General features: G+C 51.5%; 1 protein-coding gene across 1 annotated transcript; it reads left to right on the plus strand.

Annotated features, from left to right (window-relative positions):
• The first annotated feature begins 1,970 nt into the window (after window positions 1–1,970).
• Window positions 1,971–4,332, plus strand: FZD2 (frizzled class receptor 2). The gene has a single exon (XM_027098942.1). The coding sequence runs from the start codon at window positions 2,400–2,402 to the stop codon at window positions 4,095–4,097; it is 1,698 nt and encodes a 565-aa protein (XP_026954743.1). The 5' UTR covers window positions 1,971–2,399; the 3' UTR covers window positions 4,098–4,332.
• Window positions 4,333–26,477: the final 22,145 nt, after the last annotated feature.

The following is a 26,477-nucleotide window of genomic DNA, read 5'->3' on the forward strand; positions in this document are numbered from 1 at the left end:
GAGAGCTTCCTGAGTAGAGTGGAGGAACCTGTCTTACTCATTTTTTGTTTTCACCGCTCAGCTCAGAGGCTTGGTACCAGCTCTAGAGATGTCCTGGAGGTAGAGTAGGAGGGGAGATTTGAAGGAGCAGCACCTTGGGCTTAGTTTGGGTCCCACAGAGCAGGACAGCACAATTTTCCCATCCCTAGACTGCTCTGGGGTGAAGGTGGACTTGTGGGTGGAATGGAAATAAAATGGAGAGCTAAGGCATAGCCCCCTGATTTTGAAGGGAATCTTTCTGCCTAAAGTAGTGAAAAGTCGACCTGTCCAGGAAGTGATAAGGAGAATTTTCATGTTGTAAAGAACCTGAAAATCTGTATTTCATTCAATCAAGAAAAAAAAAAATTGAATCCTATCAAACCTGGATCCATTGTTTTTATCTATGACTTAGAATTTTCTTTCCTTCTTCCTATTCTCTTCTTCTTTTTTTCTCTTAGGTTTCTCTTTTTGTTGTTGTTTGTTTTTTGGTTTTGTTTTTAAAGCAGTCCTTTTCTAGATTGGATCAGGAAACAGCTCGCCAGGCTGGGAGGATTTGGCCCATACAGAGAAGGAAAGGGGTTTTCTAAACTCAATTTTCTTTCTTCTTTTTACGTGTTCCCCCTTCCCTCTGAGAGACAATAAAAATATTTGATCCACCATCCAGTACCAGGCTCAGGAGATTTACATGCAAATTCCCCCTCTCCTCCCCAGAACCCCCTCTCAAACTTAAAATCCAAGAAGGCAGAAAACAGAAGAAAACCTTTCTAAGCTAGCCGGAACCCTGCTGGCCACCGCCATCCACCCCCAGCCAGGTAAGTGTGGATGTGTGTGTGTGGTGGGGGGGTTAAACCACACAACCCCCCCCCCCCCCCGCCTCCTCCCTCGTCACACACACCACCCGTTTCTGGTGTGGAATCACTTAAGATTTGGGTAAAACTCCCCTCTCTCCTAGGAGACCAAATCTGGAAGCTTTTAGGGGGCGGGGGCAGAGGTGGAGAGAGAGGAGGGAAATTCCCCCAAACGTCCTAAAAGAGTCATCTCTTCAGCTCAAAACTGCTCGTCATCCCCCACTCCCCACCATTAACCTCCGATTAAGACCTCCTCGTTATGGCAACTAAACTTTACTTTGCATAATTAAGATTTGCCTCGGAAGAAAGGGGAGGGAGAAGCCGCAGCTCTAGGCCATTCTCCTTCACCTCACCCCCTCCCCCCCCCGCCCCAACCCTCCAGCTCAGGGCCTCTGAGTTCCTGAGTTTTCTCACTTTGAGGTGCCACCGAACACAAAGAACCATAATGGGCTCCTTTGTGCTCGCTACGGGGCAATTACGCCCCGGAGTCCAGGTCCCTTTAAGAGCCTCTTAAAGAGACAGGCTCTCGTTTTTCAGAGGGTTATTTAAGGGTGTATGCAGGGGGAGGAGCGAGGCAAACTCCTAGGGGTCTACATATAGGGCGACAGGAAATTTTGTCTAGATTCCATGGGAAGGGGCTGAGAGAAAAGTCTTTGTAAACTGATAGTTTTTAAAAAGTCTCTCCCTTAAACAATTTTTTCTCAAACTTAATACTTTTTTTACTTGATCTGAAAAATTGGACTGGAATAGGTGGGGTTCGAGGAGCAGGGGCGGAGGCAAGGATTTAAAGAGGCCCTATCCCGGAGAGATCCGTGGCCCCCCGGAAGAAGAGTGATCCAGGGCTGAGTGACTCGGGTCCGCCGCAGTTCGGGGAACGTGTGTTTCCGGATCTCGCCGCCGCGACTCCAGAGAAATCCCGTGCTGGGCAAAGGGCCCTTAATATAATAATAGCTTGTCTCTTTAAAAAGCAAAAGGCGGGGGGGAAAGTTTTGTTGGCATCTGGTTTCTGATCTCATTATGTTGTGGTTGACCAATCCAGCCCTCGGGGCTGATCCTCGGGTTTAAATCTCATTGGCCGAGAGAACATTTTGGGATGGTGCTTAGAGCTCGACGGGGCGGTTTCAAGGATCCCTTTTTTGGGGGGCTGAGGAGAGGGCGGGGCCGCCGGCGGGGGCCCCCTTGAAACCGACTAATTGGGATCGGAGAGGCCGAGGTGAGGGCTGGAGGAAGGCACAAAGGAGTCGCTGGGCGGAGAAGGGAGGGGAGAGGCGAGAGGAGGAGGACGAGGAGGAGAGAGGGCAAGCAGCGCGCGGTGTCTCCGGCGGCTCAGTACGACCTCGGCGAGCCAGCGGGCGGGTGCGCCGCCCCCCTCCCCCGCCCGGCCTCCCCAACTCGGCAGCCGCGAGCAAAGTTTGCAAAGAGACGCGGGAGGCGGCGGCCGCGGCGAGGCGGCGGCGGGGAAGGCGCGCGGTCTCGGGGCTGGGGGCGGGGGCGGGGGGGCGTCCGGGAGCCGGGTGGGGGGCGGCGGCCAGCATGCGGCCCCGCAGCGCCCTGCCCCGCCTGCTGCTTCCGCTGCTGCTGCTGCCCGCTGCGGGGCCAGCCCAGTTCCACGGGGAGAAGGGCATCTCCATCCCGGACCACGGCTTCTGCCAGCCCATCTCCATCCCGTTGTGCACGGACATCGCCTACAACCAGACCATCATGCCCAACCTTCTGGGCCATACGAACCAGGAGGACGCAGGACTGGAGGTGCACCAGTTCTACCCATTGGTGAAGGTGCAGTGCTCGCCCGAACTGCGCTTCTTCCTGTGCTCCATGTATGCACCCGTGTGCACTGTGCTGGAGCAGGCCATCCCGCCGTGCCGCTCGATCTGCGAGCGCGCGCGCCAGGGCTGCGAGGCGCTCATGAACAAGTTCGGCTTCCAGTGGCCGGAGCGCCTTCGCTGCGAGCACTTCCCCCGCCACGGCGCGGAGCAGATCTGCGTGGGCCAGAACCACTCGGAGGACGGCGCGCCCGCGTTGCTCACCACCGCGCCGCCGCCGGGCCTGCAGCCGGGTGCGGGGGGCACCCCGGGCGGCCCGGGTGGCGGCGGCTCGCCCCCGCGCTATGCCACGCTGGAGCACCCGTTCCACTGTCCGCGCGTCCTCAAGGTGCCGTCCTATCTCAGCTACAAGTTTCTGGGCGAACGCGACTGCGCGGCTCCGTGCGAGCCGGCGCGGCCCGACGGCTCCATGTTCTTCTCCCAGGAAGAGACGCGCTTTGCGCGACTCTGGATCCTCACCTGGTCCGTGTTGTGCTGCGCCTCCACCTTTTTCACCGTCACCACGTACCTGGTGGACATGCAGCGCTTCCGCTACCCGGAGCGGCCCATCATCTTTCTGTCAGGCTGCTACACTATGGTGTCGGTGGCCTACATCGCGGGCTTCGTGCTCCAGGAGCGCGTGGTGTGTAACGAGCGCTTCTCCGAGGACGGCTACCGTACGGTGGTGCAGGGCACCAAGAAGGAGGGCTGCACCATCCTCTTCATGATGCTCTACTTCTTCAGCATGGCCAGTTCCATCTGGTGGGTCATCCTGTCGCTCACCTGGTTCCTGGCGGCGGGCATGAAGTGGGGCCACGAGGCCATCGAGGCCAACTCGCAGTACTTCCACCTGGCCGCGTGGGCCGTGCCCGCCGTCAAGACCATCACAATCCTGGCCATGGGCCAGATTGACGGCGACCTGCTGAGCGGCGTGTGCTTCGTGGGCCTCAACAGCCTGGACCCGCTGCGGGGCTTCGTGCTGGCGCCGCTCTTCGTGTACCTGTTTATAGGCACGTCCTTCCTCCTGGCCGGTTTCGTGTCACTCTTCCGCATCCGTACCATCATGAAGCACGACGGCACCAAGACGGAGAAGCTGGAGCGGCTCATGGTGCGCATCGGCGTCTTCTCGGTGCTGTACACGGTGCCCGCCACCATCGTCATCGCCTGCTATTTCTACGAGCAGGCCTTCCGAGAGCACTGGGAGCGCTCGTGGGTGAGCCAGCACTGCAAGAGCCTGGCCATCCCGTGCCCGGCGCACTACACGCCGCGCATGTCACCCGACTTCACCGTCTACATGATCAAATACCTCATGACGCTCATCGTGGGCATCACGTCGGGCTTCTGGATCTGGTCCGGCAAGACGCTGCACTCGTGGAGGAAGTTCTACACGCGTCTCACCAACAGCCGGCACGGCGAGACCACCGTGTGAGCCGGAGCTCCGGCGCCGCGTCCCCAGCCGGGCCGGCACCTCGCGCTCCGCCCCCAGGGAGGGGGGGGGGCGCTCCTACAGACTCCTTATTTTATTTTTTTAAATAAAGAACAATCGAAACCATTTCTTTTTTAGGTCGCTTTTTAAAGAGAACTCTGCCCAACACCCCCACCAGGTTTGTAATTAAAACTGTAAATAGTTTTTGTAAATTTAATTATATATTTTCTATTTAAAAGAAAAAAGGAAAAAAGGGCGGGGGAGCAGTGAGGGGCGCCAGGCCTGAGGAATAGGGAAGAGGGGGAGTTGGGGGGGTTCTCCTTTCTTCAGTCCCCTTTCAAACACCACCCCCTACTTCGGTTTGAGTATTTTGGTGATTTGACAGGGCTGGGCCTGCTGGAAGAGGCTATAAGTAGTTGGGAGTTACATTCAGGTTCTAAAGCCAAATTTGAGAGCCTTCTCACTGACGCTGGGTCTGTGGAAGCAGTTGGATACTTTTGATCAAGACTTGGATTCGTTTTGATTTCCCTTTCCCCCTTTCTCACTTGTCCTGTCTCCTTCACTCGCTCTTTGGAAACTTCCCAAAGGAGATGAAGACGTGGAAAAAAAAAAAAAAAACCCGAACCAAAGGGTGGGGAGAGGGCGGAGATCGTGTGAGGAATGGCCTCCACCCCTACCCTCCGGGCCCACCCCCCTGCTGGCAGGAAGATCTTTCTTCTCTGACTCTTCTTTTCAACTCGCTGCCCCGAGCACTTGGAGGGGGCAGAAAGTGTTTTGCGATGTGTGTTTTGAAACAACCCAACCTCCCCACCCCACTACGTTGAGTACCGATCCTGACCGCCTCCATTTTTAGGGGGAGCATCATCAGCTCGCAGATGCTGGGATCTGGAGATCACCTTGCATCTTTCTCCTTTCCCCTGCTGTCTGCTCCTCACCTGCTCTCCCCCCCACCCCCAACTGACTATCTCCTCTGGCATTCAGGTTAGCAGTTTGTGGGGTGGTTTGTGCACTGTGTGGGGGGGTTTTGTTGTTGTTGAGGTTTTTCGTTTTTGTTTTTCAAAAGGCAATAAAATGGGTTTGGTTGGAGGGAGGGAACAGATGGATGGGCTGGTGGGATTTTTAGTTTTCCTTTGACAAAAGACTGGTTTCTTTTCAAACTTGTCCAGAAGGGGGAAGAGGGGAAAAAACGTGAGTATCTTTGCTTTGGAAGAAGGCTCTGGGCAGGCTCTTTGTGACTGTGGGGGTGGGGTTGAGTGTTCACATGACATTCTATATCACAAGATTGATAGAATGTTTATAACATGTTTCTTATCTTCCCCCTAACTCCCACAAATAAAAGTCAAGACTTCTCTTAAAGTATCTTTCACGCTGGTATGAGAATTGCAGTTTCCAATACACATCATTTCCCTCAACTATTTGGAGTATTTTAGAATTTTAATTACCATGGATCGATTTGAAGACCAAGGGATGAGGTGAAACAAGTTTGCCCCATAACTCAACTTTTCAGCATCTCCTGTTTCTTGATAATAGTGCAAATTAAAGCTAATAATCATCATAATAAAGTGCATTTAATTATCTTCTAGAGAGCTAGCCCTTTAATTGTATTTAACAGGGTTGTAACATTTTATTAGTTTAACCAAACCAAACACCTCCTCCTTCCATCTCCCCCTGACCTAGTTGGTTGGGGGTGGGGTGGAGAAGAGGTTCCCTGCCCCGATCTTGCTTTTTTAGCCAAACCGTGGTAGGGAAAATGGTGCCTTAACACCCTTTGTTAGCAGGCTTTGGGATAAGGGAGAAAGTAAGTTAGAACCCCTACTTCGAAGTGTTTGCGTGTGTTAGTTTATGTTGGGGGAGGGGATCTGGAAATGTTTGGTGGTAATTGAACACGTATGTGGGGCTTTGCTGGGAATTGAATGAGGCCTGGGGATTTCAGCAGAGTCCCCTTCCCCAAATGTATAACCCTCCCCCAGATGATTGGTACCAGTGGCCAACGTTATGAGTTAAAACTAGCCTTTTCTCAAATGATGGTGTGTGTGAAGTCCCAACAGGAGATTCCCTAAACTATCAAAGAAGCAGGCCAGGGAGGTGGCACCGCCCTGGAGCTCCATTTGTTGCAAGATTCTAAAGGAACCCCACAAGGGCTGCAGGAAAGAGTTAAATTACAAACAAATTGTGAGCGTCTTTCCTGGAAAGAATGGCCAAAGCTTGCGAAAGGGGGGTTGGGGAGGTGGGGGGAGGTTTCCAGTGGCTGGGATGGAGCCCAGTGGGAAGAGGAGTGCTTGTCTCTGCTGAAGATTTGGGAAGAACCTCCCCTGCCTCTCAGCCCCCAGATCCCAGTTCTGTGTGCTCTGGGTACATTTTGTCAGTGGACCGTCATGCTGATGGCAGGAGGAGATGGTAGACTAGCAACAATACCTTTTTCTTCCCGGAGTGGGGTGGGAGGGAGGGAATTTTGGTAAAGATCCTTCTCAACCCTCCTCCCTCAAAGTCGCCAACGGAGGGGAAAAGGGCCTGAGAACACTGAAAAAATAGGTTCTGTGGCTGGGGAGAGGACAGACAATGAGATAATTGCCTCTCTAGGAAAGGATACATCTAGATGCCCTTCCCTTCTCTAAAGGGCTGAATTACCTTACAGAAAGTATGGGGAACTTTCTCTCTGGCTGCTCTCATTGCTCTAATGAAACAACTCTTAGACGGAGGGTGTAGAGGATTTAGGGGACAAAGTGCCCTGGAGTGGAGACCCATAAGTGGAACACTTGAGCTCACTGCCACCCCTGGAGAGGGGTCTGTCTCTGCTCCCTTGTTGGGAAAACCCAGTTAAACACATGGGCTTGGAGGTGTACTTTCACAGATTTCTAGGTCGCCCTTTAGATAGGACACGGTTTACCCCTTGTAAGTGGGTTGGTCCCTCCGTCTGGAAGACGGAGGCTTTGTCTGGTGAAGGGTCAAGGGCCCAGTAAGAAAGCCCTTCCACTGAGGCCCCCAGGCCTGGGGCAGGTGTTAGGCCACAGCTGCTTTCTACCTGCCCTCCCAATCATACCCCCTCCCACAAAAGAGCAGGAGTGCTTGGTCTCTAGGAGCAGGGCATCTCTCCTCCAGACTCCCCTGCCTCATGGATCAGACATTTGCTTTTCCTCCCCCACCCCAGATGCCCCTCCCGAAGATGCTTCCACTGCTGACAAACTGTCTGTCCTTTGAAGTGCCCCAGAAAAGAACACTAAGGTTTTCTAAGGCAAAATGCTTCTGGACATCCCCAAAGAGTGAGGATCAGTGGGACCTGGACTTCCAGATCTTTCCAGAAAGCTCTCCAAGAGGGCGTTGGGATCCCTGATCTGGGCTAGATTCTGGAGGTGGGGAGATGCTGTCCCAGGGTGCTGTGGGGCACATGTTTGGGGGAGCAGAGCCCAAGCTCCTGCCATTTCTGAGGCATCATCCCTTTGATAATCCCACTGCTCACTGTAGTAGGTCCCTTCCTTCTTCAGACATAGTCTCCTCACCTCAAAATGCATCTTAAACTTCTGGGGCCACTGACTCCTCTGAGAACCTGAAATATCTTTGGACATCCTCCTGGGAAAAAATGGCCAGACCCCGGAACACAATTTTGTATGTAACGTTAGGGGGGTTATGCACTGTCTAGCTGCACACCCCTCCCCCACACCATCCCTGAGCTGGTTTTTCAGTCCCTGGTTTAGTTATCTAGTCTTCATCACTGGGTAGCTCTCCTTCTCCATGGGGCAACCCTTACCTTCTCAGACTCCAGTATCCCCCAGCCTGTAATTCCCTCTGCTGTGGAAAGGAGGGTCAGGAGGGAAAACCGTCAGATCTACAAAACCAGGAACACCCTCAGACTAGGTTATTCACTAGATCCTGTCTCTCCTGCAGGTATCAAGACGCAGCAGAGTAGAATGAATGTTAATACTTTCATAGTCGAGGGAAAAAAGAAGAAAGAGACAGACCGCGTGTGGGGAGTTACAGGCATTGGCATGACACAGTGCAGCTGTGAGTCTCTGGGGACATCTAACCTCTGAGCCTCAGTCCTCATCTGTAAAAGGTGATAGTACCTGTCTGCAAGGTTGTTGTGAAGATTAGATCAGATGATGCATGTACAGAACCAACACATAGTAGAAGCTCAATAAATTGTAGCACTCTTCCAATTACTCAGGATAAATTCCTAAAAATAGAATCACTGGATCAAAGAATGTACATTTCTTGAGGACTTTTGGACTTACTGTTACTGGTAGTTTTAACAAAGCAGAATGATTTCCTGTGCTCCTACTTTTTCTCCCTGACTCGGGGTACCAGCTCACAATCTAGAGGATCCCCGGGGTGGTGGTGGGCAGTGTTTTTCTCCCTTTCTCTCCTCTGATTAGGACAGAAATGTCTTACCCGCCTGAGTGAGCAGGGCACACACGCAGGCGGGCTCTCTCGCTGGCCGGCTTTGAAGCTGGCTAATTAGGGCTAGGGCTGTCACAGCTGGCTTCCCCTGTGCCTCTCCCTGCCCCTGCGCCTCTCCCTCCCCCTGCTCTGCCCCATCCCCAGTCTCACAGCCTGAGAGCGCCTCCCCAGCTGCCTTTCCTTCCACTGCAGGCTTGCGGCTCTTCCCAGCCAGCTGGGAAGGCCCTGGGATTTGAGGCCTGGAAGGGCCAAGGTGAAAGCAGCCGAGAAAGGACAAGATAGGACCTGGGACATGGAACAAGCTCATAGACCATTGGTTGGGTTTATAGAGGACTGCCTGTAGCCCCGGACCCCTCCTTATTCCTCATGCAGTCTGGAGAGGAGCCGGCCTGGGCTGGGGGCTGAGCCCTGGGCCCTTTGTTTGAAAGCCAAGCTTTCTGAAGGTTCCAGCCTCCCGACCTGGCCCTTATAATTAGCCCCAATCAGAGTGTTTATGTCGGGGCCTCGTGCAGAACTCAGAGCCCCATGATTTCATTCCAAACTTGGAGTGGGGGGAAGAGCGGAGAGGGAAAGGGATTTGTGTGGGGATGAGCAAAAGAAGGGAGGCTGAGGGTAGGAGGTGATGAGAGCGAGACCTGGGGTGAAGGGTAGAGGAGAAGGTCCTGGGGAGGGGAGGACCACCGCCCTCCATTTGGCCCTTGCAGGGGTCGGGACCCCTCCCAGGGTAGCTGGCACCCTAGCACCCTGACCCTGGGCCAGGCCTGCACGCCTCTGGGCGGGCTCTGTGGGTGGGTGGGCTTGTGCCAGTCGGAAATGGTTTGGATGTAATTAACCCGGCTAATCACCAGCTTCAGCCTGGTGGGAGGGGAGGGTACAGCCCAGAGCCTTGGCTCCCCCAGGAAGCTCTGGCCTCCCTATTCTCCTTCCTCTGACTGGGGCCTGTGGTGCGCCAGTCTCTGCGGCTCCTGGGGATGGTGGAGTCAGAGGGTGGGCAGGGAAGGAATGTAGGAAGGAAGGTGCTTAATTCTGATCTCTGGACTCACCCAGCATGTGACTGACAGGAGGGAGTGTGCCTGAGGTGGCCACAGTGGTGGTGGTTGGAGACTGGGGGGTGACAGCAGGAATCCTGGACACGAGGGAGAGAGGATGCCCAGCCACTGCTCCAGGTGGCACTGGGTGTGTCCCAGAATCAATCAGCATCTCCTTCCAGGTCTAGGCCTCCCAGGGAACTCTGGCATGGGATACGGCTTGTAGGGAATTAAGCGTACTGGGTTTAGTGTCCTGTGGGTGGGGAGAAGGCAGAGTATGGAGTCTGAGCTTCTAACTCCCCTGCTTAAAATACTGTGAAGCCAGCAAGGAATGTCCCAACTCCCGCCCTCACTCAGCACATACAGCTTTCCATGACGTGGATCTGGCTCCTATATCCCCAGTCCTACTTCCCATGATTCTTCCCTACACTCTCACGTGCCAGCCTCCAGAACCCTTATGTTCTCAGACCAACCATGCTCTGTGACTTTGCACATACTGTTCCTGTGGTGCAAATGCCCTTCCCTTCCCCTCACCTGGATATGAACTCCTAGCATCTCAGAACTTACCTGAGGTCAGGTGGCCCTTCTTCAGAGAGCCATATCCCAGGCCAATCCTGTCCCCACACTGTGTTCTCACCTGTCACAGCATATCACATGACTGTTACTCATCTCCTTTCTTGACTGTGACCTCCTTGAGGGAGAGTCTGTGTTTGGTCTTTTATCTCCTTATCCCTGAGCCTAGTAATATGCCTGCCACATAGTGGGTGCCCAAGATCACAAGTTCTGGAGCCAGACTACCTGGGCCTGAATCCTGCCTCAGCTCCTTGCTAGCTGTTGATCCTGGGCAAGTTAATCAACCTCTCTGTGTATTATCTGTAAATGGGGATAGTGATTATACTTACTTTGCAAGACTGGTTTGAGAATTAAACAAACTAATTCAAGTAGAATGTTTAAAAGGTGCCTGGCACCTAGTAAGTGCTTAATAAATGCTAGTTAAGCTTATTCATTCATGTGTTGGCTCCATAGATGTGTATTTAGTGCTTACCACGAGTCAGGCGCTCGCTGAGCTCTAGAGATGCACAAATTCAGTCCCTGCCCATATGTAGCCTGCCATCTAGTTTCCTGAATCAGTGAATGGATAAGTATTAGGTGTAGTACTTATGAGTTTGGTTGTTATATGTTTTGTTAAGCAAGTTCACAATTTAACTGTTTGAGAATGTGTCCAGGCTCAAATATAGGATCATGGTCTACTTGGATTGTGTAAAACAAGCAATGCAATTGGGGACAATCCCTGATAAAGTTGACATATGTAATCTTGGTGTTTAGCGAACATGGGACAGAGGGTCCGGGAAGCCTCCTGCTCAATCTTCACTGCTAATGAGAATGTTTTAAAAAATATTTTTTCTACAAGGCAGAATAATTACTCTCATAGAAACATACAATGAACACATCAAAATTTTCATTTAACTCATTAGTTAGTGAAGGTAAGACATTCAAAGTAGAATCCAAAGAACAGAACATATCTAGGCCACCAAGAAATAAATTTGCTTAATGCAAAACGGGGCAGTTTCCACTGGACAACAATCAATTGCATCTCCACCAGACACAATTTACAAGGACAAAAATCATTTCCATTACTATCAGTTGTCTGAGTTGTAAAATAACTGAAGATAATAAAACTCAGAGACGATCTTCAAGGACATACAGTAATATTTTTGACCATTACAAAGTCTTTTAGTTTTCTTCGATAAGGAGTTCTGAACTCACATACCTGAAGATGACAAGTGCCACTCACCCCTTCCAATCAAAGAGCTTTAGTGCCAGTAGGGAGCCCAGTTCCATCCAGAGAGAGCTGGAAATCTTCCAGCCATCCCCAGCCTGGCACAGCTTTTGTCCACCTTTCCTTCCCCACCTTTATCTCTCTGGCTCTTCTCTCTCCCTAACCCTAACCCTATCCCCACCACTCACAACCCCTCTAATTGTGCAGCCAATCCATTCATCCCTCTATGTGGTAACCATCATTTATTGAACACTTTCTATATGCTAGACACTGCTAAGCTCAATACATTCATAATAGCATTTAATGTTCAAAAGAACTATGAAATGAGCGTTATCTTTACCTCAAATTACAGCATATTAAAGTACCTGAGGGAATCGCCCAGTGGTCCAGTGGTTAGGACTCGACGCTTTCACTGCCATGGGCCTGGGATCAATCCCTGGTCGGAGAACTAAGATCCTGTAAGCCGTGTGGTGTGGCCAGAAAAAAAAAGAAAGAAAGAAAAAAAAGAAAAAAAAGTACCTGAGATTCATGGAAATAGCTATTCCAAGGGCACCTAGCTAGTCAGAGCAGAGCACATGCAGTCAGACTCTTTTTTTAAAAAATTAATTTATTTATTTTATTTATTTTATTTTTGGCTGCGTTGGATCTTCATTTCGGTGCGTGGGCTTCTCATCTCGGTGGCTTCTCTTGTTGCAGAGCACGGGCTCTAGGCACACGGGCTTCAGTAGTTGTGGCATGTGGGTTCAGTAGTTGTGGCTCGTGGGCTCTAGAGCGCAGGCTCAGTAGTTGTGGCACACGAGCTTAGTTGCTCTCCACCATGTGGGATCTTCCCGGACCAGGGTTCGAACACATGTCCCCTGCATTGGCAGGCGGATTCTTAACCACTGCGTCACCAGGGAAGCCCAGCAGTCAGACTCTTAACCACAGTACCAGAAATAGTAAATGGGGTCACTTCTCATGCCAACTGTTATTAACTGGTAGTGACTACCTGGAGGATTGTGTTGAGAAGGATTCTGAGGCATCCTCTTGGTTCAGTGGGTGATAGTGCTGGGATCTACTAGTGATGTCTGCCATGGTCACCAAATCAGAGAATGTAAAGGTTGGCAAGCATGCCAGATGCTTGTCAGGCTGGCTTTATACTATACTGTCTCGTGCCTCATCTCCTGAACATTCTTTTTTTTTACATTGCTGATGGCAGCTTCTTACTTTAAGGCCTGAGCTCTGAGCCCTCCCTCACTGTCTGGATCTTATTGCCACTTTTCTAGGTCTTTGCTACTTGAAGTGTGATCCCATCAGCTTTCTGCCCTGCCCTCCCCAGCCTCCCCCCACACCCAGCAGTGCCAGCACCTGGGAGCTTGTTAGAAAAACAGAATCTTGGGCCTGACCTCATACCTACTGTATCAGAAGCTGCATTTTAACAAGATTTCCAGGGGATTTGTTTGCACATTCAAGTGTGAGGAGCACTGGTCCAAGGGACCGCTTTACTCAACTGCACCTGCCCCCACCTCAGTAGCCAGAATCATCTTCTAGAAAGGTGCTGGCTCAGGCCCAGGTCTACATATTCCCAACGGACCCTAATACTTAGCCCAGCAGAACCAGATGCATTTACAAACTATTTCAATTGAAGTATAAAGACTTTAAGACATCTTCCCCCACCCTGGAAAAACCTTGCAGGATTCTCTGGCTTTTCCCATTAGGGCTGTGAGTGCCTCTGGGTCTGCTGGCCACACCTCTACAGCTCAGCACCACATCCTTTCCTGTTTTCTGAGACTCTGCACAGTCTCCCTGAGGCCTCAAGAATCCAGCCCGAACTTTCCACCCTAGCCTTTGAGACCTTTGCCCCTTCTCATAGCGGTCGGAGGAGTTAGATTGGAGTTGGATGGGCAGCACAGAGACGTGGAGGAGAAATAGTTGCTGAATCTGAGAGCAATAGGTGCTCATTCAATCATTGGTTCAACCCGTGGTGTTGAGAACTGTTCTGTGCCAGGCACTGAGGATGCAGCAGTGAATAGAGCATTGGTCTCTGCTCTTGAGGAAAGTGGACATGTAAGCAGGTAATTGCAATGGAATGTGACACAAAAGGCAGACAGTAGGGTTGCCAGGAAAAAGACAAGGGTCCTCTAGGCAGAGGGAACAACGTGAGCAAAGCCATGGAAGAACATGGCCTGATCAGGGAACAGCGAGGACAGTGGGCCTGGGGCATAGGCAGAGTGTGGAGGAGAATGGCAGGGCCCATCTAAGTGAGGATTTGGGCTGATCCCCAGCAAAATTTAAATCTCATGGTGGCTTGGGCCTGTAGCACATGTCTGAGCCACCCCTGCTTGCTCTTAACACCAGATCTCATTTCTTTGCTGACGTAAGCCAATCAAAATCAGGAAACATTCTCTCTCTCTCTCTCTCTCTCTGTCTCTCTCTCTCTCACACACACACACACACACACACACACACACACACACACACACACGACATGTTTAACAAGACATGTTAAAGTGAAATGTTAGTGGGTTTGGGATCTATGGCCTCTCTCCAAAGACTGGTTCCATCCCTGCCAATACCCCCTTTTCACACAAGTAGGAGCAAGAATGATCAGTGAATTAAGGAAAGAACTCTAGGGCAGGACTTTGGGTCTCATCTAGAGATGGGGGCAGGCATGGCTACATGTATGTACCAGATCTGACAGTGCCTGTATGTGTGTGTGTGTGTGTGTGTGTGTGCATGTATATGTGTGAGTGTACACATGCCACACCTCTGGGGAGGGGTAGGAATCCATTCCCTTGAAATCTCAGGAGATATCATTCCAGTTCCTTGTCAGAGAAAGAGCGATAGACTGTTCCATTGATGCCCCTCTAGGATTTCTATGGGAAATTTACTTGGGGCTTGAAAAGTGAGGGGACTTTAATACATAACTTCAAATTCTTTGACACTCCTCTTGAGAGGTGGGGTCTATGTTTCCTCATCTTGAATCTGGGCTCCTTTGAGCAGTTGAGTGTGATGGAAGTGATGTTCTGTAACATGCAAGTCTGGGTCACGAAAGAACCCTTGCCTCTTGAGTGGCCTGAGCTGCCATGCAAGAAGTCGGACTAACCCGAGGCCGCCATGATAGAGAGGCCAGATGTAGGTGCTCTGGTTAATAGTTCTAGCTGAGCCCAACTTTGCAGCCATCCCGCCTGACACACCAGACATGTGGGTACAACCACCTTGAATCCTCCAGGCCAGCCTGTCCTCCAGCTGAATATCATCGTGTCCTCAGCGATGCCATGTGGAACAGAAGAATTACCCAGCCAAGCCCTGCCCACATTCCTAACCCATAAAATGGGTGAGATATACTAAAATGGTTGTGGTTGTAAGCTACTAAGTTTTGGGGTACTTTGTTATGCAATGGATAACTGAAACAAGTGGAAATAATAATAATTAAGTTTATTAAGTACTTACTATGTGTCTGGCACTAAGTATTTGACATGTATTAACTCTTTCATTCCTAAGAAGAGGATTCCTAACTCAAGGGAACAGCTTGTAAGTGGGATCACTTAGAATTGAACCCAGGCAGTCTGAAGCCAGAGCCCATGCTCTGAACCCTTACCTTAGACTGTAGAATAGTAGAGATTAAAAGGATCTGAGGACTTCCCTGGTGGTGCAGTGGTTGAGAGTCCGCCTGCCAATGCAGGGGACACGGGTTCGTGCCCCAGTCCGGGAAGATCCCACATGCCGCGGAGCGGCTGGGCCCGTGAGCCATGGCCGCTGAGCCTGCGCGTCCGGAGCCTGTGCTCCGCAACGGGAGAGGCCACAACAGTGAGAGGCCTGCTACCACAAAAACAAAAACAAACAAACAAAAAAAAGATCTGAAAGATCACATGACTGAACTCCTTTATTTTACAGATAAGGAATGGAATATCATTAAATTCACCCTTGTAATGTATATAATTCAATGATTTTAGTATCTTCATAGAGCTATACAACAATCAGCACTATCTAGTTTTAGAACATGTTCATCACTCCCCAGAAAGAAACCCTGTATCTATTAGCAGTCACTCCCCAATTCCACTCTCTCCTCCTCGAGCCCACTGACATACTTTCTGCCTCTAGAGCGAGCCTATTCTGGACATTTCATATGAATGAAATCATATAACATGAGGCCTTTTGTGTCTGGCTTCTTTCACATAGTATCTTTCAAGATTCATCCATGTTGTTTCATGTATCGGTACTTCATTTATTTTTATTGCCCAATAATATTCCATTGTATGGACATGTCACAGTTTATCTACTTAAGAGATGGAGAACCAGGAGAATTAAAAGAAGAACCCTAGGATCCCACAGTCTCTTTGTGCCAAGTCAGGACCAGATCCCAAGTTTGATGACTCGGTCTATGGAAAAAAACAGAATGGAACATTCTTCTATCTCAAAACCCCCTTCCTCTGGACCACAGCAATTGCCTCCTATCCCAGGGTCACCTTACCAAAAATCTTGGTTTCAATCTCTGCCATTCACTGTAGGTGTGCAAAAATGACTAGCTCCTTCTCAGGACTTCTGGGTGCACACGTGCACGCACACACACACACACACACACACACACACACACATCTTCATCAGAGCTAGGTAAAATTTCTGTTGATACCATCTCAGTGATCAGGATTTTTGCTTTCAAAGGTATCAACCTGGCTCAAGGTCCTGCACTAGGAATTTCTCTTGTCCTTCTCTTCTTTCCCATTCTTTCCTCGTGTCATTTAAAGTGGAAAAACTCTGTGACTACATGTGGTTGTCAGCTTCTAAGTTGGCCCCCACTGATCCCTGCTTCCTGGGGTTCATGTCCTTGTGTAATCTCTTTCCTGAGAGAGACTGAGGCATGTGAATGAGCTTGGAAGCAGATTCCCTTCCCCAAGCCCTGCCCTAATCAAGACTTTGAATGAGACCACAGCCCCAGCCAGCAGCTGGACTGCAACCTCATGAGATATGCTGGGCCAAAGACACCCACCTAAGCTGTGCCCAACTTTGTGACCCACAGAAGCTGCAAGATAATAAATGTGTGCTGTTTAAAACTACTAAGTTTGGGGAATTCCCTGGCGGTACAGTGGTTAGGACTCAGTGATTTCACTGTGGGGGCCAGGGTTCAATCCCTGGTTAGGGAACTAAAATCCCACCAGCCGCATGGTGAGGCCAGTAAAAGGAAAAAAACAACTACGTTTGGGGATAATTATTTACATAGCAATAGACAACTATTACACTGCATATTGAAGAAACTTGGGGGTACAAGTGATGCATATGTTAAGTAAGAAATAGATATAAGAGAATTCTTTCCTCAGTCCATCTATCCATTCCTTCACTCATTCTTTCAACATGCTTTACTTGCTTTACCTCTAGGGACACAAAGATGAATGATACCATTTCTGTCCCTGAGGAACTTCCAGTCTAGTGGGGGAGGCAAACTTTAAATGAATTATTAAAATTTTAGTGAAAAATGCTAATAGAGGAAGGTTCAAGGCACCAGGGCAATACAAAAAAAGGAAGAAAATAATTCTGCCTGGAGATATGAATAAAGCTTTGGAGGAACATTTGGTTGGTGTTTTGAAGAATGAGTAGGAGTTTGCCAGACAGGCAATGGGAGGAAGGGCATTCCAGAAAGCAAGAGCTATAAGCACATATACTGAGAGACCAAGAAAGCCCAGTATGTCTGGGGACTCACAGGTCATCCCACGTGGCTGGATATTAGACCACTAGGTGACAGGGAAGTCTGGCAAGGGAGGTTGACCAGGCAGTCAAGGTCCTTGGTACCAGCCTCAGGTTTTTGGCTTTTATCCTGAAAAAAAAAAAATGAAGAACAGGTGGAAGTCTTTAAACCAAGGCATGTTGTGGTTAGATTTGTGTCTTAGAAAGAGAACTCTGAAGGGTATGGAGGGTGGCTGGAGAGAGGAGGCTGAAGTCAGAGAGGTCAGGTAAGATGCTGATTCTAATCCAAGGGAAGGGTGATGAGGCGTAGATGAAGCATTGTCTGTGAAATCAAGAGGAGGGTGAAGGAGAAAGGAGGAAGGAGCTTAAGGTGGTTTCTAGCTGGGATGACTGGGTGGATGAGAAACCACTTACCAAGAGAAGGAATAAAGATAACAATGGGGCAGTGGAGAATCTATTAGCCAGGATCATGTAGATTATGCCGCAGTAACAAATAACCTCAAAATCTCACTGGCTTAACAAAACAAAGGTCTCTTGTTTCCTGCCTCATATTACAGATCCCATGTGGTCAACAGGGGTCTCTACTCCATGTGATCATTCAGAGATCGAAGCTGACAGGGGCTCCCCCATCTTGTAGCTACGTCACCTGGAACACGTGGCTTCTTCAGACACCTCTTCAATTACACGGCAAGAGAAGAGAGAGATACTAGAGAACTGTGTATGGGTTTTTTACTACTCCAGCCCAACAGTGATGCACATCCACTTCCACTCACATTTCATTGGCCAGAACAAGTCTTGTGGCCTCTCCTAACCACAGAGGGTTGGGAAGCATAGGAGAGCACGTGGGGTACTTGGTGAGCATGATTATCTCTGCCACATGGAGGTGAGGAACTCAGTTTTGAACACATTTACTTTTTTTTTTTTTGCGGTACGCATGCCTCTTACTGTTGTGGCCTCTCCCGTTGCGGAGCACAGGCTCCGGACGCACAGGCTCAGCGGCCATGGCTCACGGGCCCAGCCGCTCCGCGGCATGTGGGATCTTCCCGGACCGGGGCACGAACCCGTGTCCCCTGCATCGGCAGGCGGACTCTCAACCACTGCGCCACCAGGGAAACCTTTTCCTTCTTTTCTTTCTACCTTCCTCCCATTCTTTCTTCCACCGGTGTGTGGTTAGTATATACCTTGACACAGGCATTCAGGAAACAGCAGTGAGCAAGGCAGGCTTGGTTCTTGCCCTGTTGGAAGTGTGTGCCCTACTGGGAGGGACAAAGTGAAGCACCAGGTCATTACAATACAGCGTGATGAGCACAGTGCTTGTCAAGTCCAGGGTGCTATGGGAATTCATAGAAGAGGCAGTAACCCCCAACTTTATGGACCACAGAAGACTTCCTGGAGGAAACATCTAAGCTGAGGCTTGAAGGATGATTAGAGTATTGTGAGCAGTCACCTGTGTAAAAGCTACAAGGCAAGAGAAAGAATAGTGCTTTCAAGGAACTACAGGAAGTTCAAAGTGCTAGTTCTGCTTGGCTGGAGCACAGAGTGCAAAGCGGCTGCAGGCCAGGCGGGGCAGATCACGAAGGGCTTTGTAAGCTCTGTTAAGGAGTCCAAACTTTATCTGGGAGCACTGGGCCATCACTGAGGCGTTTCATTAGAAGAGCAAATGAAGGCTTGGTTTATTTTATCTATTATTAAATTTGATTTTGAATCATTTTTTAAAAGGCATTTTAGTTTTGGGGGTAGGTACACACATGGTACAAAAGGGCACATAATGTGTAGAAATGCATACCTTATTATATTAATTTAGTTGTTGTTTTTTTTTTGCGGTACGGGAGCCTCTCACTGCTGTGGCCTCTCCCGTTGCGGAGCACAGGCTCCGGACGCGCAGGCTCGGCGGCCATGGCTCACGGGCCCAGCCGCCCCGTCCCCGGCATCGGCAGGCGGACTCTCAACCACTGCGCCACCAGGGAAGCCCCCACCTGCGGCTTTATAGTCTGGAGCCTTGGTCTAGGAGGTTCAGGTGTCCTGGTCTGTTGTTTCTCCAGTGCCCACATCAACAACTCCGACATCCATCGCAGGTTGATGACTGTTTCCTTAAGTCAGCCTAGGGTTGGTTCCAACTCCACCTTTGGTTTTGGGGAAGGAATTTTTTTTTCTGACATCATACCCCTGGAGGAAATGTTATTTCTTTGTATTCCTCATTTTCGAATGCAGGACTGAATACAAAGTGGCTGTTCGCTAAATGCTAGATGAATGACTAATGAGGTTCCCTTGGAGACCGTCCTAAACGCGGTCCAATTCCTGAGTTTCTGTCCCCAACCCAAACTCTTCAGTTTCTCTGTTTATACGAGGAGAAGGTCTCACCTCTCCCTCTCTCTCCAACTCAGGAGCTGGTCCCATAGCTGGGGGTGGAGAGTGGGGTAGGAGATGCGTAGTAAGGATGAATTAAAGGGCTCAGACAAAATCAGAGAGCTGTCCCCTCTGTGCCTCCAAGGAGAAAGAGCAGGGGCCACGAGGAAGCAGGTGATGTGACGTGGGCAGGTGATTGATGGGGACAAAGACCTGAGAGGTCTGTCTGCATTCCTCAGCAGGGGCCCAGGAGGAGAGCATATGTGTTTGCTGTGTGTACATGACTGACCCCAGGCTCTCTGTCTCAGTGACCCTCTTCTCCCCTAACACAGGACTGCCACCGAGAACTCAGCCAGCTAGGAGACAGTCTGCCATTATCTGCCTCCCTGTCTAGTGGTTCCCCGGGGCAGGGACCACCCCACTTTCTCTGAATTGCCCCTCCAGGGGACCTTCCAGGCAGTCTCTGTTGACTGCTCTTTGTGGCCTGCCCAGATCCCATTTCTCCACAGCTCTGAAGGGACGGAGCATCTTCTTTGTGTCCTCAAATCCAGCTCTAGTCACAGTGGGATCTAAGCAGGGACTCAGGTGAGACTAGTGCAACCTTCTCCTATTCAAGATAAGGAAACCAAGGCCCAGGTCAGGGAAGTCACCTGTCCGAAGTCCCCAGCTGGCTCATGGCAGAGCTGAGGCCAGGACCCAGTTGGTTCCCCTGGTGGCCTCCAGCCTCTAGTGGGGCTCTGCTCTCTCTGGGTTCCCTTGTCTCTTTACCATTCTTTCTTCTCTGCTTCTCTCTGTCCCATGGCCCAGGAGAGGGGCACTTCCCATGGGGGAGGGAAGGCCAGCTGGCAGCCTTTCCTAATCAGTGTGGAACTTACGAACCCCACTTCTGCACACTAAGAGGTGGATGTGTGCATGTGTGCACACACTCGTCCACCCGCAAACACCATCAAATAGTGCCATTTAACACAGCTGCTCGAGCTTGGGCACAGAGACACACGCACGCCCAGAGAATCATACACACGCCTCTACTGGAGTCACCTGTGCTCTCCACAGTCCCCCCCCATGCCCATGGACCCTGGCACAAACACAAGTCACAGGACTCCTCGCCTGGCCTCAGCCCTTGGTGTCCCTCCAACTGGCCCAACTGGTGGCCCCTGAACAAGGACAGCTGAACGATGGGTCCTGGCCCCGGATCCAGAGGTGGGAATGAGAAGACAGGTGCAGAGCGGTCATCAATACAGGCACGGCTTTGTCCACCCAGGACTCCTGCCACTGGGTCCCTGAATGTCCCTCCCTGAGTGGATAATGAGAGGGTGAGGACTCACTTTCCTTCTTCTTCCTGCTCCCTTTGCCACTCCCTCCCCTTTCTTGATAAGAATCTGTTTGGATGAAGCTCCTGCCAGGACACAGCTGGATCTCTTAAAACACAAGGGGAGATGTTTATCTTTCCTCTCAGCCTTGCCCTGTCACCTCCCCCTGGGCACTGCCAGCCAAGGGCACTGCCTGGTGAGACAAATTAGGTACGACAGAGCTGGGCCCCTGGAACCTAGGGCTCAGAGTGGGAGCCCTGTTGGCGGGGGAGGGTGGGGGAGGGTGAGCAGCAGAGCGGGAGAGGGAGGACAGGTAGGGCAGGAACTCCTGAGGTGTCCCTTCAGAGTTTGTTCACCTCTTCCCATCTCCTCTCCCCCCCAGCCCAGCCCAGCCCCGGCCCCAGCCGTTCCAATGCCCCCCACCTCTGGAAAAGCCGAGTTGGGATTCGATCCCCAGCCAGTTGCTGGAGTTCCGGAGCAGCTGTCCCAGGCTTGTGGGGGAGGGGGCCAGGAATGCTGGGGCTGAGGCCTGGGCCACCCCAGACAGAGCCGGCTCTGAATTCTGGGAATGTTTGTGCAGCTGGAGCCCATTAGGGGAGGGAGCCGGGCCGCTTATTAATCCCAGCCTTGTTCCCCGGGAGGGGCCAGGGCCCTGCACACGAGTGGAGGGGGTCGGGACTCTGCTCCAGGCAGGGTTGGGGGGAGGAGGCCAGCCCCCAGTCCCCTGCTTGGTTGAGTCTCAGACAGGAACTTGGAGATCTGGGGCCCTGCACCTCCCTTTGTGTGTGGATGGGGTGTGGGCACATGTAGGGGGCCTTGGGGGCCATGGTGAGGTTTGACAGAAGTGCTCCTACCTGGGGAGCTGAGAAGCACACAGTGCTTCTCACAGGACTCCTCAGGGGTCCTCACCAGCGGGGACAGGAACTCCTGCTGGCTGGCACCCTGGCTAGTGCGAGAGGAAGAGAAGGAGGGGATGAATCCCTGATGCCCCAAGTGCCTGAATGTGTGCACAGAGGCACTGAGGCCTGAGCGTGGAGGCAGCCACGTGAGTCACATCCTGCCCCAACTCCAGGGGGTACCATTTACCAAGGAGCACCTCTGGAATCGTGCAGTGTGTGACCTGCTCAACCACGCGCGGCGATCCTGTGTGTAGGGAGTCTGGGGGCCTGGTTTTGGTTCCAAGCTAGCACTGCTACAGGATATGTACCCCAAAAGGCCTGGTGTGGTGTTCCATCTCCACTGACTAGCTGTGGGGCCTTGGATACAGTTTCTACGTCTCTTTATCCACAAGCTGGGGTAGGGTCTGTCCTATGCACCTTGTAGGGTTATATATAGATTGTATCCCTTTGCCTGTCTGTGTATCCATCCATCCATCTATCCATCCATCCCACAGACTTGATGGCTACTATGTGTCGTACACTCTGCTGGTTACCAAGGTCACGAAAGTGAATAAGGACCCTGAGCATTAAGAACTCATCCTTAATAGCATGGGCTGGGGTGGGGTTAGTCATACACACACACATGCACACGCGCATGCACATACGCATGCGCGCCCACACGCACAGTGTGAATGTGGACAGTGCTTTAACTCTGTGCCGTAGAGAGTGGAGGAGGAAGCACTGCTAGCCAGCCTGTCACCTATACGTTCTTCGGATGACATCAGTGAAGGTGCCCCGTATGCTGCTGTAAGGCCCAGCACAGTGTGGGAAGAGGCTCTGGCAGGACCCTCTGGGACGGAACTGAGCTCCCCCGTATTGACTGCTCTCACTGAGACCGCGCCACATCGCTGGCCTGAGGCTGGGGCTGTTAGGTGCGCAGGGTGATAATTCCAGAAAGGTTCCAGAATGAACTCTGCTAGAGTTTTGGTAGGTTGGGAGCTGTGACAAAAATCCCAGCACCCTCTTTAGGGAGCAGGGAGGAAGGCTCTATGACCGATTCCTTAGAGAGGGTTAGCTTTGATGTCTTTGCTGAACTATAGTTGCAACTCACCAGTCATGGGAGATGGTGGGGAGGGTCTGGGGCAAACGAGAGAGGAGAGGTCACTGAGGGGTAGGGGCCTGGGGAGATATCGGAAGGGGTCAACTGCCTCAGCCATCCCGAGGCCTTGGCCAAGGGGAGAAAGGAAGACCTCTCCTCTCCCCCTCATTCCCCACCGGACTCCCTCAGTGTACAGGGTCTGCAGCTTAGGTAGGGTGAGCTCCCTTCAAAATGTAGAGAATTTCCCGGGAGGGCTGGTGGGACAGGAGCCACAGAACACCAGAGCTGGGAATTAGTGTGACAAAAATTTGGAATCTGGGGATGGGCAAGGAGTGAGAGCAGCTGTCTGAGAATTCCCGGGTCCCGAAGCGGTGGCCCCAATGGCTCCAGACGCCACCAGCCATTTCAGGCAGGGATGGTCTGTGAACCGAGTGCTTCTTATCCAAGGACCTCTCTGCTCTTCGGTCCCAGACCACATGGCTAAGGGACTAACACCAGGCTGTGTGTGTTGAAGAGAATCATGGAAGTGAGAAGGAGGCCCACAGAATTCTGGAGGCTCAGTGTCTGCTTTGAGGTAACCCCGTTCTAATAGGGGAGACGGCCCCTGCCCTCAGGGAACTCCTGATGGAAGGGAAGCATTGTTTGTCCTCTAGGAATGCCTAGACTGATGGCAGAGACGTAGGCTCTGTCCTTGGGAAACCCTCAGTCTGATGGTGGAGGCAGTACACACACACACACAGACACACACACACACTCCTAAGCTACAAAAAGTTATAAACATGGAGTGAATACGAGATGACCTAATGAACTTAATATCAGTCGTGGGCAGGCAGGAGTAGTAGAATGAGTGATAGGGGAGAAGAAATACGCAGTTCACTCAAGGAAGACCCTGTATGATGAAGTGGACTAGGGTCGGTTGGGGGACGGCGCTTTCCGACGTACAGGTACCCTGACTCCCTCCCCCTTCTGGGGGAGGGGTGTAAAATGTCCACACTGAACTGGTTGATCCCTGAGATCCCTTCCAGCTCTAACAGCCTAGACTTCCTGACCTCAGCCCTCTCACCCCTGTTTCCTTTCCCTCAGAGCAACCCCACCCCTGCCCTTCCTCTCCATCTTCCATTTGGTCTCTCCTGAGGCAGGTGGTCCAGCCAGCTGCTTGGCCTGTGTGGAGATGAGATCCCACCCACAGTGTGGGGTGGCGTTCAGTGGGGGTGGGCTGTGGCCTGAGGAGCTGACAGCTGGGGCTGGGGCTCAGGCTGGGGGCACTGGGGTGAGGACATGGCTTGCGACAGTTTTTCCCAATCCCCTCCAGAGGGGAGGTTTGCGGGGAAGGAGAGGAGGGTTTGGGAGATGTCATGGGTCCAGGCTGTGGTAGGTCTGGGAGGGTCATCAGGGAAGAACAGGTTGAACTCCACTTCCCCGGAGCTGGGGGACATCGGGGTTAGAGCTGGGCCAGGCTGGGCGCTTCCTGCAGCTGCTGGGTGTGCTTGTTGTGAGGGAACTGGGGATGGGGGGGCGGCTGAGGTGTGGATTGGAAAGGACAGCTGGATCTGCCAGGAAGCCTCGCCTGCCACCCCTCCTGAGACACTTCCCCTCCCCCACCCCACACACATGGGCTAGGATGGGGGGGTCCCAGAACAAGAGGTCAGACAGAGGCAGGGGAGAGGCTACGGTGGTGGTGGTGGGGCTGGGCCTGAGGGAGCCACGTTATTTCCATCTCTGTGCCTTTCCCTCAGAAAGGCTTCCATGAACAGAGTATCCAGCAAGACGGGACGGCTGACCCGATGGACAAACAAGGATTCAACTCCTATTTTCACAGATTCAGCCTAGAGCACTTCGCACCCCTCTATGCTGCTGGTTCTTAGACTTCAGCAGTGCCTAAGTGTCACCTGCTGGGGTTGTTAAAACAATGCCGCAGAGGCCACCTCGCTTCAAGGTTTTGATTCAGTAGGTCAAGGGTGGGGCCCAGAATATGAATTCCCAGCAGCTTCCAGGCGAAGCTGATGCTCCTGGTCCGCAGGCCCTGCTTTGAACAGCGCTCTACTCCTTCTTCCTCCCTCCCTGCTCAGCTGTCTCATCCTCCTCCCAGCCCCGCCCCCAGCACAAGCCACTCCAGCTGTTAGGGGCTAAGCACATGGCTGGGGTGGCGGAGGGCCAGGGTCAGACGCTTCGGGAGGAGAGTGTGTGGAGCTCAGCTCAGCTTGGCTTTTTCTGTCTGACCCAGATGCGGGCAACACACTGAGGTGATTCTCTACCCCTTCCTTTCCTCTCTTCCCCAGCACAGTGACCTTCAACCTGTGGGTGCCCTGGGAATTCATAAGCAGACCCAACAGAATCTGTAGATTGCAGATTTCCCACTGTCTCCCAGATCTGTGTACTATTTTTTTTTAATAAATTTATTTATTTATGGCTGCATTGGGTCTTCGTTGCTGCACGCGGGCTTCTCATGGCGGTGGCTTCTCTTGCTGCGGAGCACAGGCTCTAGGTGTGCGGGCTTCAGTAGCTGTGGCACTCCGGCTCAGTAGTTGTGGCTCGCGGGCTCTAGAGCGCAGGCTTGGTAGTTGTGGCGCACGGGCGTAGTTGCTCCGCGGCATGTGGGATCTTCCCGGGCCAGGGATCGAACCCGTGTCCCCTGCGTTGGCAGGCAGATTCTTAACCACTGCACCACCAGGGAAGCCCCCAGGGAAGCCCCCAGATCTGTGTACTATTGTTCTTCAAATATGTGTGGATGTTGTTGTGGTGAAAAAACATAAAATCATTTAAAAGTCTTAATGAATGTATGCTTTCTTAAACAATTATAAAATATATCACACTTACGAAGCATATTGGCATTTTGTCTAGACAAATGATCCCTAACACAGCCCAGGAGAGCACGCAGAGCTTGCTGCAGCCCCGTCTAAGTTCCCTCTCTCTCCTCACCACACAAGCCTTTCTTCAGTTACACAAATGGACCTCACTCCCTCTGGCCTCAGGGCCTTTTCACATGCTGTTCCCTCTGCCTACAACAATCTAATAATCTGTCTCACTCCACACCCACTCCCTCCACTCCTTGGCCGGCTTAACTCTTACTTTTCCCTCCAACCTAGACTAATCACTTCCTTAGTGAATCTTTCTCATCCCCTGACCATGTTAATTCCCCCATTAGAGGTTCTCACAATACTTACATGTACTATGTATTCCTCTCTCTGAAGCCCTCAACGTTTTTTTTGTTTGTTTTTTTAGGCGCCACACAGTTTACGGAATCCTACTTCCCCTACCACGGGTTGAACCCCGGGCCCTTGGCAGTGAAAGCGCAGTGTCCTAACCACTGGCCCGCCAGGGAACGCCCTCAACATTGTTTTAATTTTATATTGTGTACGTGGCTTTGATTAATTTCTGACTCCCCTATCGGTCTGAAATTTCCATGAGGCAGAGCCCACTTGTTGTAGTTCTAGAGGCAACCATAGTGCCTGGCACAAACCAGGTGTTTAATGAACATCTGATAAATGATGGAGTCAATTATCAACAGAGAAAAATCCCCTGCCTTGCTGGAGGCGTCAGTCGGGGCTTCTTAATAACAACTGGTACACCTGTACTGCTGCTTATCGGGATTTTCTGACCACCTGTTCTCATAGGTGGACCATGGCTTTGGCTTCTGCAGTGGAGGTGAGGGAGAAGCAGAGGTGATTGGTAGGCAGCCAGAGTAGCAGGAGTGGGGAGGAAGAGAGGAAGTTGGAGGGAGAAGGGCAGAGATGGGAGAGAAGAGTGATGGAAAGGAGAAAAAAGATCTGAAGAGAAGCAAGAGGACAAAGCCCTCTTAGGACAACGTGAAAGGAAGAGAATTTCCAGAGATCAGGATGGGGTCATCGGGTGGGGTCAAAGGGGTGTCATTTGACTACCTTGCTCC

Source organism: Aethalodelphis obliquidens, unplaced genomic scaffold (genome assembly GCF_003676395.1).
Source record: "Aethalodelphis obliquidens isolate GAN/ISIS:26980383/991018 unplaced genomic scaffold, ASM367639v1 scaffold126, whole genome shotgun sequence".
Taxonomy (NCBI): domain Eukaryota; kingdom Metazoa; phylum Chordata; class Mammalia; order Artiodactyla; family Delphinidae; genus Aethalodelphis; species Aethalodelphis obliquidens.

Excerpts from the sequence above, each read along its gene's own strand:
- FZD2 (XM_027098942.1), top strand. The coding sequence starts at position 2,400 with ATGCGGCCCCGCAGCGCCCTGCCCCGCCTGCTGCTTCCGCTGCTGCTG.